At 35.2% G+C, this 17,681-nt stretch overlaps 1 protein-coding gene across 3 annotated transcripts in view; it reads right to left on the minus strand.

Moving 5' to 3' along the window:
- Positions 1–788: 788 nt before the first annotated feature.
- Positions 789–17,681, minus strand: part of trr (trithorax-related) — a 37,318-nt gene continuing 20,425 nt past the window's right edge. For all 3 annotated transcript variants that reach the window (XM_067770789.1, XM_067770787.1, XM_067770788.1), the window contains 7 exons: positions 9,233–10,459; positions 8,368–9,145; positions 7,824–8,288; positions 4,025–4,614; positions 2,399–2,528; positions 1,086–1,268; positions 789–1,023 (listed from right to left, as the gene is read on the minus strand). In XM_067770789.1, the coding sequence (XP_067626890.1) occupies positions 931–1,023; positions 1,086–1,268; positions 2,399–2,528; positions 4,025–4,614; positions 7,824–8,288; positions 8,368–9,145; positions 9,233–10,459 (3,466 nt within the window). In that variant the 3' untranslated portion in view covers positions 789–930. The remainder of the gene's footprint in view (positions 1,024–1,085; positions 1,269–2,398; positions 2,529–4,024; positions 4,615–7,823; positions 8,289–8,367; positions 9,146–9,232; positions 10,460–17,681) is intronic.

Below are 17,681 nucleotides of genomic sequence, written 5' to 3' on the forward strand. Positions count from 1 at the left end.
TACATATGTTTATTTAACATTAATAACAAATCAAAAAAATTCTTGATGTTTGTAAAATTGTAGCTTTTTAATTTTTGACGTTAATTTAATAATATACAAACATATTTTGTGAATAATTTTTCGATGTTTGCTTCGTTCAATTCTGATACGCAGATATTCAACTTTTATATTCCAGCATCCAGTCATACGGATATCCGGATTATCTATTTACGAATCCGGATAGCCGGATTTTTTGCTTAGCTATCCCGTTATTCCAATATTCGGTTTATCCGGATAGTTGAAAAATCCGGATGCAGTTCACCAAAGAAGAAGTGGAACTACCCATCTATATTTGCCAAATCTTTCTGGTCGAAAATTAACATACATTTTGTATGAAAATATTTAATGCATTGTTGAGTGTAGACGCCTTTGTGCTTATGTAATTTTTGCGAGAATCATTTATCGCTGAGTGTTCTAAAGTGAGACTGTAAGTAAAGCCCCTTATTCATACAAAATTAAAAAGGCGTATAAAGCTCTTGTTCAAATTTTTACGCAAATGTCATTGATCTTCCAGAGGAATATTGTTTTATTATTCGTCATAAATTTTTGTATTAACATAATTTTTCTTCCCTTAAGAATTGTTAATTATCTCATTAATATACATACTTACAAGTGAAATAAAAACATACCACACTATTCATATTAATATAATCGACTGCATTTGTTCTGCAGGGATAAAAGTTCTACGAAACTTTAATTTATTACCTATGTATAACATTACATGATAACGATGTAAGATATTAAATATATATATATATATATATATATATATATATATATATATATCTGCTTATAATTAACTATATTAATATTTTTTCTTAATTTACATATTTATAATATTGATATGAGTTTACTTAATATACATACAAAGCTGACAAAAATAATAATGTTTCAATTCATCCATTTTCTACAGTTCGGGGAGCCACACATGCAAGATATCTTATTAGCATCATCTTCGATATCAAATTTATAATCATATGATAGCTAAATAGAAGGAAAGATCATTAGGTACAGTCATAGCCGAATTATGTTATAATGTGTACTACCTCTTCCCCTCGATTAATTCTTCTCTTAGCAAATATAATAATCCGCAGTTCACGATCAACATCAACAGTCTCAGTTACACAATTTGGGTTGCACGCATGATTTATATAACGAGCTAATCCACCAGATAGGGTCGCATCAACAACTCTATCTTCATCCAGACGAAACATATATATTCCTCGGTTCTAATTAGAAACAAAATATATATACATATGTAATTTAGTAATATTTTGAAGAAATATTTAATAACAATAAGGAAGAAAAATTTTAAACACTAAAATATGACTGCCGTAATTTATTCGAAAATTTCTATTATATTGAATTAATACCAATTTCACACCGAAACTTGATCGAATCACAATTTTATTTAATGAAATAATTTAGATTCCTTTTTCACACAGCGCAAGGCGAATTCAGTCTCAGGTGTTGTTATCGCAACAGCTTCTTCTTGATAATTTCCCATATAACGCCTTGTACTACAACATTCAATTAATCGGAATCTATGAAAATTTTGTTTTGATTTGACATTCTTTCCCACGCCACCCGGTATGGATTCGCCTTGACACAGGGCCACTTTCTTCAATAAGCGAACATCTTTCAGCAGCCCCCAAAAAATATATTACGCTTTTACAAAAAATAGTTAAAATAGATACTAGCAGCTTCCTCCTTAACTATGCGCAATTACTCATAGATTGTGCACCTAACCAAATATGTGCTTATTTTTGAAAAGGCCATATTATCTTTTCCAGCGAAAATAAAAATAATAATTATTATTAAGAATTCATGAGCTTAACATCGGCTTATAATAATTGAATATTCGGTTATTATGTTTTTCTAAGAGAAACTGAAAAGAAAGAAAGAAAAACATTTACTGTCACATTGCGATGGTACAATTTCGAAAACCGCCACGTAATTGTGATTCGCGGTGCGAATCTCGGTGAAACCTTTGATAACATTACGAAATTGCCTGATGATGATTACGTGACGGTTTTCGGAATGGTAACATCGCAATATGCCAGTAAATGTTTCTTTCTTTTCAGTTTCTCTTAGAAAAACATAATAATCGAATATTCAATTATTATAAGCCGGTGTTAAGCTCATGAATTCTTAATAATAAGTATAAATTGAACACACCATTAAAACAAACAAACAAATAAAAATAATAATATAATAATTTATTTTTGATTGTCATTTGTTACATTGACAATAAAATCTGAAACACCATGCAAAGCCGACTAGATGTTTCACTCGACTAGGCATTTCATTATTGCTAGTTATTATTAGCAATTTGTATTTGTATAAAATTAAAATTTACCTTAGCTTCATATTGTTTTTCGCGGATTTCCGATACTTCAGTTCGAATGACTTCCCCAATATATTCTATTATCATTGTGTGTTTCTCTATATCGCGTGCAGCATATAAGCCAAGACCTTGTATTTTGGATCTACAAATAAACAAATAAGTTAACACCTTGTACCACGTTTGTACATCTTTGATATAGATATAAAGGAAAATATGCGCAGTCTTTTATTTTCACAAAAATTTATTTTGATTTGATGTTCCATTGGTAACTTCTATGTCATTTTGAGGTAACGGGCCATCTGAATTACCCAGTGAGTGTTCTTAATATAAACCCCAACAATGTTGCATACACTGTAGGGTCAGAGAAAAGTTTTTGATAGCATAAATTTGCTTATAAAAATTTCCGAATATTTTGAAAACATATCCCATTTCTGTTCTATTTTTGCTGTTGTAGAGATAAGGACACTCCCCGAAGGTTTTGTTATCATTGTTGATGGTCCTTTGCTGTATATAAATCCAGTACGGTCCGGTAACAAGCACCATTAAGGTACCAGCCCGACCATCTCGGTAACGATTTAGTATGACTACATGGAACCTTCTAGGCCATCCCGCCTTCCCAGCCCTAGATCCATGAGGTTTTTATACCCAGCTGTACTTGTACACAGGGTATTATAAATTTGATTGCATAGCGGTTGGTCGTACAGGTACAAAGGAATCGAGATAGATATAGACTTCCATATATCAAAATCATCAGTATCGAAAAAAAATTTGATTGATGTCCGTCCGTCCGTCCGTTAACACAATAACTTGAGTAAATATTGAGATATCTTCACCAAATTTGGTATACGAGCTTATCTGGACCCAGAATAGATTGGTATTGAAAATGAGCGAAATCGTATGATAACCACTCCCACTTTTTATATATATAACATTTTGGAAAACACAAAAAATCTGATTATTTAGTAAATATGTAATACACCTCGAATGTTGAAATTTGACGTGTGGACTGATATTGACTCCTGATAAAAATTTGAAAAAAAAATTTTAAAATGGGCGTGGCACCGCTCACTTGTGATAAAATCAATTTTACAAATATTATTTCATAAATCAAAAATCGTTAAACCTATCGTAACAAAATTCGGCAGAGAGGTTGCCTTTACTGTAAGGAATGCTTTGAAGAAAATTAACGAAATCGGTTAAGAACCACGCCCACTTTTATATAAAAGATTTAAAAAAAAAAGAGCTTGTAACAATGGTATTTCTTTTCCTAAGTGGATTTATAACAATAAATAGGAAAAAGTTCAACTTTTAAAAAAGGGCGTGGCACTGCTCCTTTTATGACTAAGCAATTTGCTGTTTCGGGAGCCATAACTCGAAGAAAAATTTGTTCAGAATAGAACCATATTTATATGTATTATTTTTTTTTTTTTTTTTTTTTTTTGTAACACTATTAAGCACAAAACAAACAACAACAGCATTTCAAGTGTACAACTGGGTATGTAATGTTCGGTTCCACCCGAACTTAGACTTCCTTACTTGTTTTTAATATATTAAAGTCAAAGATTTCTCGCATTTTTACATACATACATATGTATGTACAAATGTAGTCCTCGGATTAATTTTGTGTATATTCCTTACCTTGCCAAATATACATTGTTTCTCCATTCCTGTTTCATTTTTTTATATTGGGAACTCTTTGAGTGTACAAATTGTTTACTATAAGGACATGCTATTTCCCCAGCAATAGTAGAAGTTGTAGAATTAACAATACGTTGGTTTGCGCTGGAGCCAGTACGTTGAGTATGAGGTTTTCTCCAAGCAACAATGTGACGCTGTTTAGGCTCGGTGCGCGCAGATCCAGTGGGATTTATTGCGAGTGGCAATTCTAACAGAGGATTTCGACCATATTTGAATCGGTAATTGGTCAACGTTTCTATGCCAGGTAAACTCTCTATGATCCGAACTACAGACGGCTCTGTCAATCCAAAAAGATCTTCGCCGGAAATAAATTGGGGGAACAGCTGAACGACATTATTACTTTTACGCATTGATGCAATCTGTATTAAAATTTGTTTCCAGACAGCATTGGGGGTGGAGTCTCTCAATTCAACTTCACTTCCGGGCTCTTGCACCTGAATTCGAAACTCAGGACAACCAGCTACCTCGCTAATGGAGCATACATATCGGCAACGCCGATTAGGCCGTTTCGTCGACCAATAAAAGCGAATCTAAAAAACAAAACACAAACATATTACGCAAAAGAAACATAATCTTGATTTATGTAAGCTTAATAGAGCGTACCATGATGCATGGAGACAACAGAAGTGCAAAATGTTACCTATTGTTTGGAGTATCTGCCTTATAAGCAGGGCCGATTTCGTGTTATACGATAATGGATGAAAAACCAATTTCACTCAAATGATGAATATGAATCTGTCACGTTTTTCATAAAAATGATAACACAATATGAATCTAATAAGTATTTACAACCTATATTTTATGAATAACCTCAATCCTAATCACCGTTTCAGTGCTTTTGCCATTTAAAAATTGGATTCGATCATGGATCGTATAACACGATACAGGCCCAGAGTTGGGCAAAGTTTATTCGAATAACGCATAAAAGATAAATAATTTTCTTATTTGTTACTCACGAATAAAGATAATTGCTTTTATCTACAGAAATTTTGTTAGAGTGACGAATAAGTTATTTTTACGAAAGGCAACACTTGTTTTCTTTCAGTTAACATTCATAAAACCTATGTATACTAAGAGATCGTGGCAAAGTTAATTAATTCATTGTAAAATTAAAAAAATGGTCTAAGGAATTATGCAGTTCAGTACTTATCGGGTAGTAGTAAACCGATTGCTTCCTATTTCTACTACTAATATTTTTCGAAAAATCGCAAAGAAAAAACACAGTTAACGGATGTCAGTTCGATTTGGGAGCAAAATGGCTGCAATTGTCAAAAAATGTGTCAGTCTAGCAAATCTCTTGTGATTGAATCATGAGAAGACTATAAAAAAATTTCAATTAGAAAATTATTCAAACATAAAATAATCTATCGAAAATTTATTCATGAATAAATTAACTTTGAATAATTTTCTTATGATACATTTTCACTCGAATAATTATCTAAATAAAAATTTATTCGAATAATACCTAACTCAGCTTTTTAGGTTCTCAAAATAGGGAAAACAAATTTCGCCACTCTGTAAAAACAACGAAGTTGGATTTTTCGATATTAGAAAAGCGTGGATAACAACGGTGATTGTAAATTATTAAGCTTTGATTTCTGGGAAACAAACGAGTTTCCGAGTCATGATACACCCTAAAGTATATATGTATGTATCGTACTTTAGTTCACAAAACGCCCTACACTAAAGATTTAAAACTCTAAAAGATAAACAAAAAACGTCTGATTTTCACATCCACCGCATTGCATTAAATGAGAAGTTGCGTGCAAAAAGGGAACTTATTTTAAAATTACGTTTTGAGATTTTCGTGTTTTGAACATTTGAGGTTATAGATATAGCATTTTTTTGTTGTAGTAATTAAAACATTTTCTAAACGTATACAGACCAATTCTAAACAAAAATTCCGTGCGAGTTTTTCGCTTCTCCCATTCCTCGTATTCTGAATAAAAATTCCGTGCGAGTTTTTTCACTTCTCCCTTTCCTCCTAGTCTGAACAATGTTCGAAAAAGCTGAAACCGGTTATGGGAGAAAAGTAGGTATTATGAATGTGAGGGAGAGGGAGATTTCTCTGCCATTTCATAGGAGTTTTTTCACTTGTTAAATTAAAGGGAATGCATCAAAGTAGTTAAAGGAAATTGGTTCTTTTAAGAAAGAATACTTATTTATACAAATTTGTGCTAAAATATGTATGTACATTCTACCACAATATTCTCACTGTTAATACAACAACAACAACAACCACAATATTCCTTATTTTAAGTAGAATACCTTTCATAAGCAACGGAAGAGCTCTTGGTATATTTGATGCAGCCATCCAGAAATTGCGCAAGGATTTTTTAAGAAGGCTTAAAAAGATTTTGGCATATGGCGAAAGGCGAACTCAACTCGACTTGGACGTCCGAAATTTGCTTTGCTGAATGAAAGCAGGCAACTCCGGCGGATTTGTGTTATCCCGCCGTCTTCTTATTATGCTCCTCTGTTCCCTGCAAAAATCGTTGGACCATGTGGTCCACTGGAGTACTTACCATTCTACTCCACTGTAATGCAGCGATGGACTAACTCATGTTTCTACACGAACATGTTGTAAGCCGATCATTGCTCGTTTTTGACGATTGTAATCACTACACGATGTTTATTGGACTGTGGATACTCCATGGATTACTCTGATGTAATGCGGAGCTGGAGTATATGGTCCGGCGCTAGGACATCGCAATGTTAATTGGACCATATTTTTTGTATGAATTGTGGATAATTTTGGAGTACTCGGTTGGTCCATAGCGAGTACTCCATACATGCATGCATGGAGTACTCGCGATTTTTGCAGGGGTTGATGTTGCTGTGGCACCAATTCATTACTCATTTCAGTGAATACCACATGAAATGCAATAATGTGCATTGTTTATACCTTATTTCTTAATTTCAAACAAATTCGCAACAATAATTAAACTTTTCAATTTTGTAAACAAAATAAGAAATGCGCAACGAAATTTCAATTGACAAAACAGCTGACTTCGAAAATTCGAAATTCCTATTCCCCAATTATTCTTCTTCCTAGGAGAAAAGAATTGAAGGAATTTTTCCGCGGGAATAAAAAAATCCGCGAAAATATTTAGAATTGGTCTTATAGTATATTTAATATGTAATCTTTCCAATATATATATTCACAAAATCCATTTTTCCCAATTTTCGCCAAAAATGGCGAAACAAATTGATTACAGATGTAACCATTTTGCATATAACATAGAAACAACAGTGGCACATCAATGAAACTTTTGTATGTCCCTCTTCCTAAGTAAAAACGGGTGAATATAAAATTTCGCGAAATCGGAACACGTTAACATGGCTTATACGGTGAGGCCCACTGTATTGAAGTATGAGCAACTAAATTTTTTTAAGAACAAAGCAAAGCAAACTAGCAGAGCTTTACATTTTGCGATGTCACTAAGTCAGTTTCAGGGATATATCTCGTGTGGGTATGAAACTGGACCTATTTTTCCCCATTAAGCTGTTTTACGCAAAAAAACGAACATCGACCCTTGATCCCTTTGCACGTAACGCCTCAATTGTTAAAAGTGACTTACTTTGTTTCATTCTTTCAAAGTTTTGTAGCGACGGTTTTTAATAAATCAAACTAAAATCTGGGTAAAACAGAATTTGGAAAAATATGAAGATTAGTGCCTTTGTGAGCTAAGTTACAATGTGCTGGTGGGAATGTTTAATGGAAAGGCATTTCACTTACGACTTTGTATCCTACAGGATATATATGATCTATATTGTGAAAAGCTTCTAATTGGTGCGGAAGCAGTTGGCCAACATTCAAAAAAATCAAAGTACCGACTCGAAGTAAATTTGTTAGTTCCGAATGGTGCATCACATTAGCTACTTGACGATTTTCATCCCGCTCAACAAATACACGTCTTTGTACGACGAGTGATGACAGCTCATTTTCCTTTTCTAACCGATTTGCGTGTTGTTGGCAGTGTATCGTTTTGTTTTTGTAAAACACACAATTCTCTCTAACTGCACATGGCAGGTGGAAAACTTGTGTGCAGCGATTCTTAAAGCAACGTACCGTAGCACCTAATTGCTGACAACCACTACAAGACTGATTGAGTCCATCTTGTAAAGCAGCTTGAAAATTCATAAGGCCACCGCTTATAGTCTCATACACTTCACTTGACCACAGAGCGCAGTTTAAATGTACCTATATATATTAAGAAATATATTTTTGTTAATCAATTGTGTTTCTACGAAAGTTATGAACAAAATATCATTCAATATACCCATTTATCTATATCGAAATTTAATAGTCGTGATGGCCCATTGGCAACGCCATCTCCGCGTTGATAGCAAAAAACACATTGACGGATATCTTCAATGGAGCTATTTAAAATACAACCAGCAAATCCATTTGGCTTCGTTTTGTCTTTTGACCCAACCCCAAAAACAAAATTATTTGTTTTTAAGTCTTTGGAACTGTTAGGATTATAGTGCTTATAACTGCGACTTTTTGGTACATTTTTTGTTATAGCAACACTTGGTTGTTTCTCACTACTTTTACTTTCTTTAGCTGTTTTTTCACAAAATTTTTGTTCTGCATTCATTTGAATCTCTTCAGTATTTCTCAAATTAGCACATGTGGTTTTATTAGGATCTTTGAACTGTTCATAACAATAGTTGTTGCAAAACTGTAGTTTCATTGGTGACAAATTTGGTAACAAAGCAGAATTTGGCATTCCTCTTATATCGCAGAAAGGAATTTTAAATGCATGAAGTCCCGTATCTGCTAAAGAAGCACCACAATTGTAACATAATTTTTTTCTGCCGCATATAACATCTTGTTGAAAACTTATCGCACTCTTAACTGTTAATTTATTATTGTTCTTAAGTGATAGGTCCCCAGATAAGTTAAATGGTGGGGCATCAATAATTTTATACATTGCAGGTGCAGGAATATGTAACAAATTTGCCAAGTCCTTAAGTACACCATATATGTTATTAACAGCTGACATTTGCACAGACAATGTAACTACACGATTGTTGCTATCGTCACATTTAGTCCTAAATAAAAAATAAAAAAAGGTGGATATTTTGATACATATACCATATACTAAAACCATTTTTTGTAATCTTATTATAAATAGATACCTGACGTCATTCCCGCATGTGGAAACTTGTTCTTTTATATTTTCAATGTCATCAATTTGGTTGAACATCTTCTCGTGGAAATATTTCTTTTGATTAAATGTTGGTTCAATTATCGGAACGCTTGGAGACATCCGGTCCATATAATGATCCACGTTCTTATTCATTATTACCAAGCCAGGATACACAAACTTATGGAATGACAATCTGTGCAATTTATCGCCGAACGGATTCACTGAACCCATAGTATTTTCGCAGGTATTAACAATAATATCTGAAGATTCAATATTACGCTCTTTTATAATGCTCCAAATTCTTAAAAATCTTTCGTTATGATTATTTCGCATATTTGGAGAAAACTCCTGATCATAAAAATCATTTTGTATTGTCGATAACTGTTTCTCTTTATTGTTTTCTGATGAATAATTATGATCGTATAGTGTTATTGCATTTGAACGATGGGCATTTCCATATTCACCTAAGAGGGGTGCAGTGAGCAAAATATCTCCGTTCTCTTTACTATTTACACCACGTGGGAGATTATTACTCAGTCCATAGGTGCTACAAACGACAAAGTTTCGATTTAATAAGGGTTCCAATACTTGCAACGGTTTCATTTGTTTCAAATTGGTCATTAAATTGTCAATAAAATTGTCATAGTCTTCTTCTATTTTGGATAATTTTTTGGATTTTTTTTTAGATCCACCAGGTACACTTGTTGTTGAGCTCACTGTATTGACCGTAGCTTCTTTACCGCTAAGTAATTGCCTGCGATGTTTTTGATACTCTCTTTTCCGTTTTTTTCTAGACTCAATATCCTTGCCTGCAATTGTTGCTTTCTGATTGGTTGGTGGAGTATTTGTTGGTGTAATTTGTGGATTTGCCTCGTTGTTCGCGTGATTATTGTCCGCAATCAAATTACCCAAAGACTGAACATTTACGTTTTGTCCATCGTTATCCGGTTTAGACAATACTTTTGTCTTAACTGGTCCTTCTAAAGAATTGTTTTTAAACGCTTTCGACAACTTATTTACATTTTTTAACCTTTCGCAATTTTCGGGATTTTCAGTTGTGGAAGTTATAGTTGTTGTACTCGAAATAGATGATCCAAAATTTAAATAATGTTCTTCTTTTATATCTTCTCTCTTTTCTGTATTGGAAGAAAATTCGAAGGGGACTTCGTGATACGAGCTTTGTTCATTTTGATTCTCAGTGCGCGTAGGTTCATTTCTGAAAATTATATAAAAAGTTGTTTATTAATTATTGATTCTTTAACTTAGGAACAATTTTTAATTGAGGAGTTTCGTGCAAAAACTTTGACTTTTGCGTAAGAGTATTCCCAGTTTTATAGCCACATCTAATTTTAAATTTACATTTCATTTCATTTATTGATAAGTTACATTAGTACAATGAGATCTATGATCTCTTATAGTACAACAGTATATGGAACAGCAAAAATTCAGATTAATTTAATTTAACTTAACTTAATTTAGTTTAATTCTATTTAAATTAATGTAATTCAATTTAACTTAATTTGATTTAATTTATTGCAATTTAATTAATTTTATTTTATTTCACATCATTTTATTATTATAATTTGTTTTCTTTTTTATCTTATTGTTTTAATTGTATTAATTTAATTTTAATTTTTTTTTATCTTGTAATTTTATTTGTTTTTTTTTTTTTTATTAACTTTTATTTCTTATAATTACTTTATTTTTGTGTTTTTTTTTCTTTGGACAGTTATTATATTATATAAATACTAGCAGACCCGGCAGACGTTGTTCTGCCCTAAATTTGTCCTATCTGCATACATTTTAATAAGCTTTTTCCGTCTAACTCTGCCCTACCCCTCTACACTTTTTCCTAATCTTTTTACTCACTCCTCCCTCCGTCTTTTTCGCTTCATCTCCATCTTCGTCTCATTCTATCTCTTTCTCAGTCTCCTTCTCTATTTTCTCTTCTCTCAAGTTTTTCTCCTTTTTCTTCATCTCTTATTGCCAGTCCCAGAGGGTGGTATGTTCCAGTCCCATTCCAAGTCTCAGTCCCAGTCCCACTCCCGAGTCTCAGTCTCAGTCCCAGTCCTAGTCCTAATCCCAGTCCCAGTCCGTCTCTGGCATATTTCTCGGAAAAAAGCATCGTAAATACTAATATAGGCAAATTTATATACGAAATTTCAGGCAAATCGAATAGGACGTATGTAAATACGTATGTGGGTATTATTAATTCTTGTCTTTATTTCGGCTTCACATGCATATTTATCAGTTTTGCCAGGTTTATGCGACTTAATCGAATATCACAATGAACTTTAGAGCTCTCAGCAACAGCATTCATTTGATATACATAATACACACACATTTTAGGGGTATCCGGGTCCATGTTTTGGCCTATATCTGGAGGCCTAAATCACTAAGCGGTGTAAAACTTACTCTGTATTATAGCACACATCAACAGCTTCAATTTGATACCCATAATATAAAAACACATTCTAGGTGTATCCGGGTCCATGTTTTGGGCTATATCTCGAGACCCTAGCCTCCTAGTTGTATGAAAATTATCCTGTACTATAGCAATAATCAACAGTTTTCATTTGATATCCATATTGTATACCACATTCTAGGGGTACCCGGGTCCACGTTTTGGGCTATATCTCGAGACCCTAGCCTCCCAGTTGTATGAAAATTATCCTGTACTATAGCACTCATCAACAGTTTTCATTTGATATCCATATTGTATAAACACATTCTAGGGGTACCCGGTCCACGTTTTGGGCTATATCTCGAGACCCTAGCCTCCCATTTGTATGAAATTTATCCTGTACTATAGCACTTATCAACAAGTTTCATTTGATATCCATATTGTATAAACACATTCTAGGGGTACCCGGGTCCACGTTTTGGACTATATCTCGAGACCCTAGCCTCCCAGTTGTATGAAAATTATTCTGTACTATAGCACTAATCAACAATTTTCATTTGATATCCATATTGTATACCACATTCTAGGGGTACCCGGGTCCACGTTTTTGGCTATCTCGAGACCCTAGCCTCCCAGTTGTATGAAAATTATCCTGTACTATAGCACTCATCAACAGCTTTCATTTGCTATCCATATTGTGCAAACACGTTTTAGGGGTACCCGGGTCCACGTTTTGGACTATATCTCAAGACCCTAGCCTTCCAGTTGTATGAAAATTATCCTGTACTATATCACTCATCAACAGCTTTCATTTGATATCCATATTGTATAAACACATTCTAGGGTTACCCGGGTCCACGTTTTGGGCTATATCTCGAGACCCTAGACTCCCAGTTGTATGAAAATTATCCTGTAGTATAGCACTCATAAGCAGCTTTCATTTGATATCCATATTGTATAAACACATTCTAAGGGTACCCAGGTCCACGTTTTGGGCTATATCTCGAGACCCTAGCCTCCCAGTTGTATGAAAATTACTCTGTCCTATAGCACTCATCAACAGCTTTCATTTGACATCCATATTGTATAAACACATTCTACGGGTATCCGGGTCCACGTTTTGGCCTATATCTCGAGACCCTAGTCACCCAGGGGTATGAAAATTATCCTGTACTATATCACTCATCAACAGTTTTCATTTGATATCCATATTGTATAAACACATTCTAGGGGTACCCGGGTCCACGTTTTGATCTCAAGACCCTAGACACGTAGCGAAAAAAAGGTAGACGTCGGCCGATTCTCAGACCTGCCCAATATGCTCACAAAATTTCATGAGAATTGGTTCAGCCGTTTCGGAGGAGTTCAGCCTCTAAAACCGTGACAAAAGAATTTTATATATTAGATGTTACAACCACCAAAACCCTAAAAAACAAATTTTAACTTAAACTTAATTTGTGTATCAGTAATTAAAATCACACATTAGCTCATATTTCCTGTTTATTTCCAAAATAACAGCACTTGCATGCATTAAAATTGTGTATATGCTCGGAGACTTCAATATATATGCAGGTGACCTGTTTGTCTGGAGTTGCTGTGTGATGTTGCTTATATCAACTCTAAAACGCACCCTTTTGACACCTTACGCTACCGTGTAGTGACAACACTCACGCTCTCATTCTTTATTACTCCATAGAGCATACTAATAAAACACCCTATGCCTATGGTAACACTTTCTCTAGTACTCCATTCATCATTTACCTAACCTAATTTTTTCAGCAGTTTATTGCCAGTATTTACGTGTATTAAATTTGTTTTTTCACACACACAGATAGGTAAATCTTTTGTTCTGAAAAATCGTGGTAGCGGTTTTCTAGCGTACTACATTGAAATTTTTTGTAGTAGTCAACTCTACACCGATCGTAGTAGAATTTAAAAGCAGCTATTGCAGGTCGATCTTGTCAGAACAACTCCTGAAAATTCATTTTATCCTGAACAATTTTTACACGAATTTGTTTGCAGACTAAACAGTAATGAAGTTATATTCGAATATATGCTATTGTAACGAATTTTGCGGAAACTCCGCTTATTTTACACCTCCTACTAACGTTCGTATCGCTAAATTGTTGAATAAATAACTCCAATATTCAATTATGTAAAATGGACCAACCAATAGCGTGCTTAAATCAAACTGATTACTGATTACTCAGCTTGCTCTGCTTTTATACTCTCTGTTGCCTTGTCCGCATATTTCTAAAAATGTCAACGTTTCTTCCTCTATAATCTTCTACTTGGCTACCAGCTATATGCGTGTGTATTTGTAGTTTATAGCCTCTCGCATAGACATATGCGTGTGTATATGTGAGTACTACTTCGGCTGATGGTGAGTATCTCTCTTTTACCTTGTATATATGTGGGTAAATGATGATTAATGTGTTTATGTAGCTTGCTTTAATGTTGTTGTGCCTTTATTTAATAACCTTAGGGATGTGAGATCAATTAGTGATGCTAATATTCGTCACACTATATTTTCGACTAGACCTAAGCAAAAAGTATACTAATTTTTCTTTGTCACACATTATTTTTATTGCTCAAAAATGCGCTTCAGTGATATCGGTCGATATGACTCGCCTTCGTTAGCTGGTTTCCCAGGCTTTAGTAGTGGAATTATCCTTGCTATTTCCCATTGTTCGGAAATGACAAATGAATTCAACGACAGGTTGAAAATGAGCGTTAGGTAGGTAGTTTATTCCCTCAGCGCTAAGGTTTTTTAAGATTGGCCTGGCTATTCCGTCTGGGCCTATTGAATTAGAGGGCTTGGCCTTTTGGATGGCTTTTTCGACCTCTGTCGGATGACGTTAGTGGGTAACACGTCGTGTTTGTGTTTTTGTGCCCGTCTGTTTGCACGACCTCTGGCCTTGTCTACTGAAGGATGCATTACAAATTGTCGGCAAAAAGACGCTCACGCATTTCTTCGAATGTGACAAAGCTTTTTTAAAATTAATATAATGGTGTAGTTTAAATGTTGTAGCCATCGCAAGTTCGGATCTTTCCGGGTAATCCGTTACAATTTGGTTGCAGAATGCTGAAGTGCAACGAAAGGGCAGTGTCATTCTGGGAGTAAGAGATGGGTGGATACGCCTTGAAGGATTTGTCGAATATGCTGTTCGGCTGCTACTGGAGTACCTGGTGTCGATGGGTTGGTACTTGGGTATTAGCAGCACGATGCAAAGACTGTGCTGGTCGAACGGTTGCCATTTCTAAGCCAGGAGTATCTATAAAGGTGGCATCGTCCAAGACATGAACTGCTTGAACCGATGTCGCGATAACAAGTATTCTTCGCTGGCATACGGAGCACATGGTGTGGGGAACTAGGAGTTGATGACTCCTTCTTACGCGAGTGCGTGTGCCGAAAAAGAAGGAGCGGTACGGGGGTAAAGGATGGAAGCGCCGTTTGGCGCGAGCAACAGCGGGCAGTTGATGTGGCCTGCTGGGTAGCGTTGGTGGCGTTCCATCTTTTACACGTGACCCAAGGGCAAGAGTCTGACCGTCTTAAGTTGATCCTTTTTCCGCATATGCAGCAGAACCCCAACCTGGGACCGGGGTTGATGCAATACCATCCCAGATTAGGAGGGGAAAGGAGCAGTCCAGCTGCAAGGAGCTGCTCCGTGGATGACATTTGTGGGAGGGATGCAGCAAATTAGATAGGATTACACTGAAATTACTGCCCAGGGCCGCATATCGACCTATTCCAATAGAAAGGTCGTAACTTAAAAGTTTAGTTAAAAGCGACGTATCTCAGATATTCAGATAAGACCGTATCTCGACGAAGTCATACCTCAGGATGCCGTTTAAAAAGGTTGTCATTGAAATAAACAATTTTTTGACAGAAGAGATATGAAATAAATTTAGTTTAATTTCTTTTCATAATTCGTTAATGGCTCAAAATGCAAAACTATGCTATAGAAGACACATGAATCTATATTCTGATTCGGCATTTTATATCTTGCGAATTTGGAATATGAAATAAATTAAGTTAAACTCGAAGCTTTTTTGACCAAAAAATAATTTGTTCAGTTACAATATTTTAAGCCGGGCTCCTAAGATGCGACTTCTCTCAGATACGGCCTTATTAACAGAATGTCTGATATATGTGCTTTTAACAAAACTTTTAAGGTGCGAACTTTCTATTAGAATAGGTAGATATTCTCTTCGTTGCGTTAACAGACACCGTTTTTCGGTACTAGTTCGGGAGAAAAAAAAAAACCATAGTTTTGTTACAAAGCATTTCCACTGCTGAGTGGAATATCAGAATATCTCGGCTGCCGTTACAAAAGCGCCCTATCCCAGATAGACTTAGGCATTATTCGAATAAATTTTTATTTAGATAATTATTCGAATGAAAATTTAACATAAGAAAATTTATCAAAGTTAATTTATTCATAGAATTGGGATTCTACCGGGTATTTACCATTTTTATGGGTAAATACCAGGAAAATACCCGGAATATTCCTTTTTTTTATCTTTTTTTGGGTATTTAAAAATCATTTTAATCGAGGCTGCTTGGAATAAGAATTCAGCAATTAAATTTGTACGTCATTTGAAATTAAAAAATTTTCGTTTTGATTTTAAACAAACAACCCAGCAAACAGTCTTATACAGGTCTCCTTCCGATATATATGAGCCTTATTGGCGTCATATACTGCTAATTTTAAGTATTTTAATGACACTACTTCAGGGCGTTTAGGAAGAATTTTGGATATATATCCGAAGCGGAAAACATAGGGGAGAAAATTGTTGTGATAAAACTCCCATGAGGATAAGATAGAAATGAAATAAGTATTAGTTGAATTATTTATTTATTTAGAATAAATTTTCGCAGAAAATTTTCGAGTTTTTATTCCGGAGCTGCCTAGTTGACTGATTTTAATATTTTCGTTTGTTCATAATTTCATCAAATTGGAGTCATAAAAGGCTCTAAGGTGATAGCATTTTTGACGCTGATATTTTTCGGGCCCATATTGAACTCCAGACCTATAAGAAAATGTTTATAGGGTACACATATTTACGCAAACAAAGCTACCCCTCAAACATGCTCACGGCGCTCATAATTTAAGAATGCGAAACGAATCCAAAATAAATGGGCAATATAGGAATCAGAAAAGCGTCGAAACGCGTAGGAGGGTAAACGAAAATGTTATTTTTGCCTTTTATTTAACGGCCTAAAAGCTTCTAACCTAGCATGCAAAATTATCATTTATCAACTACTAGCCTTTACCCGCGGCCCCGTCCGCAAGGAAATTTTTAAATATATGGGCTATTCGCGTTAGCCTGCTTATTATCTGTTTAGAATTTTGTTTTCTGTCTAATGCATTTTATTTTTGTAATTGAGTAAAAAAAAGAACTAAATGAGCTGATAACCTGATAGGATCCCAAATGATCCCGAAATTATCCAGAAAAAGCTACGAAATGACCCCAACGCTATCGCGGACAGATCCCGAAAACCATCCAGAAATGCCCCGAAAGGGTCTCCAAAAGTTCCCCGAATAGTCCCAAAAAAACCCGAAATGAGAGCGACACGATTCTAGACGTATCCAGAGAACCACACAGAAATGATCCCTGAAGGTGTTCCAAAATGATCCCGAAAAGGTTCCGAAATGACCCTGACGGGCTCCCGGGCGGATCTCAAAAACCATCCAGAAAATATCCAGGAAGGGTCCCTAAATTATCCCGACTAACTCCAGAAAAAGTTCCGAAATGGCTCCGAGGGGATCCACGATGGATCGCGAAAACCATACAGAAATGATTCCGGAAGGATTCCAAAATGATCCCGAAATAGTCCGGAATTGAGCCAGATGGGATCCCGCACAGATCCAGAAATGATCCCGGAAGGGTGCAAAAACTACCCCGGAAAAGTAACAAAAAATCCCGAAATGGCTCCTACGGCATCCCGGACGGATCCAGAAATGATCTCGGAAGGGTCCCCAAATGATCCCAAAATGGTCCCGAAATGACCCTGATGGACCCGGCAAAC

The sequence above is a fragment of the Eurosta solidaginis genome, chromosome 3 (genome assembly GCF_040869045.1).
Source record: "Eurosta solidaginis isolate ZX-2024a chromosome 3, ASM4086904v1, whole genome shotgun sequence".
In the NCBI taxonomy this organism is placed as follows: domain Eukaryota; kingdom Metazoa; phylum Arthropoda; class Insecta; order Diptera; family Tephritidae; genus Eurosta; species Eurosta solidaginis.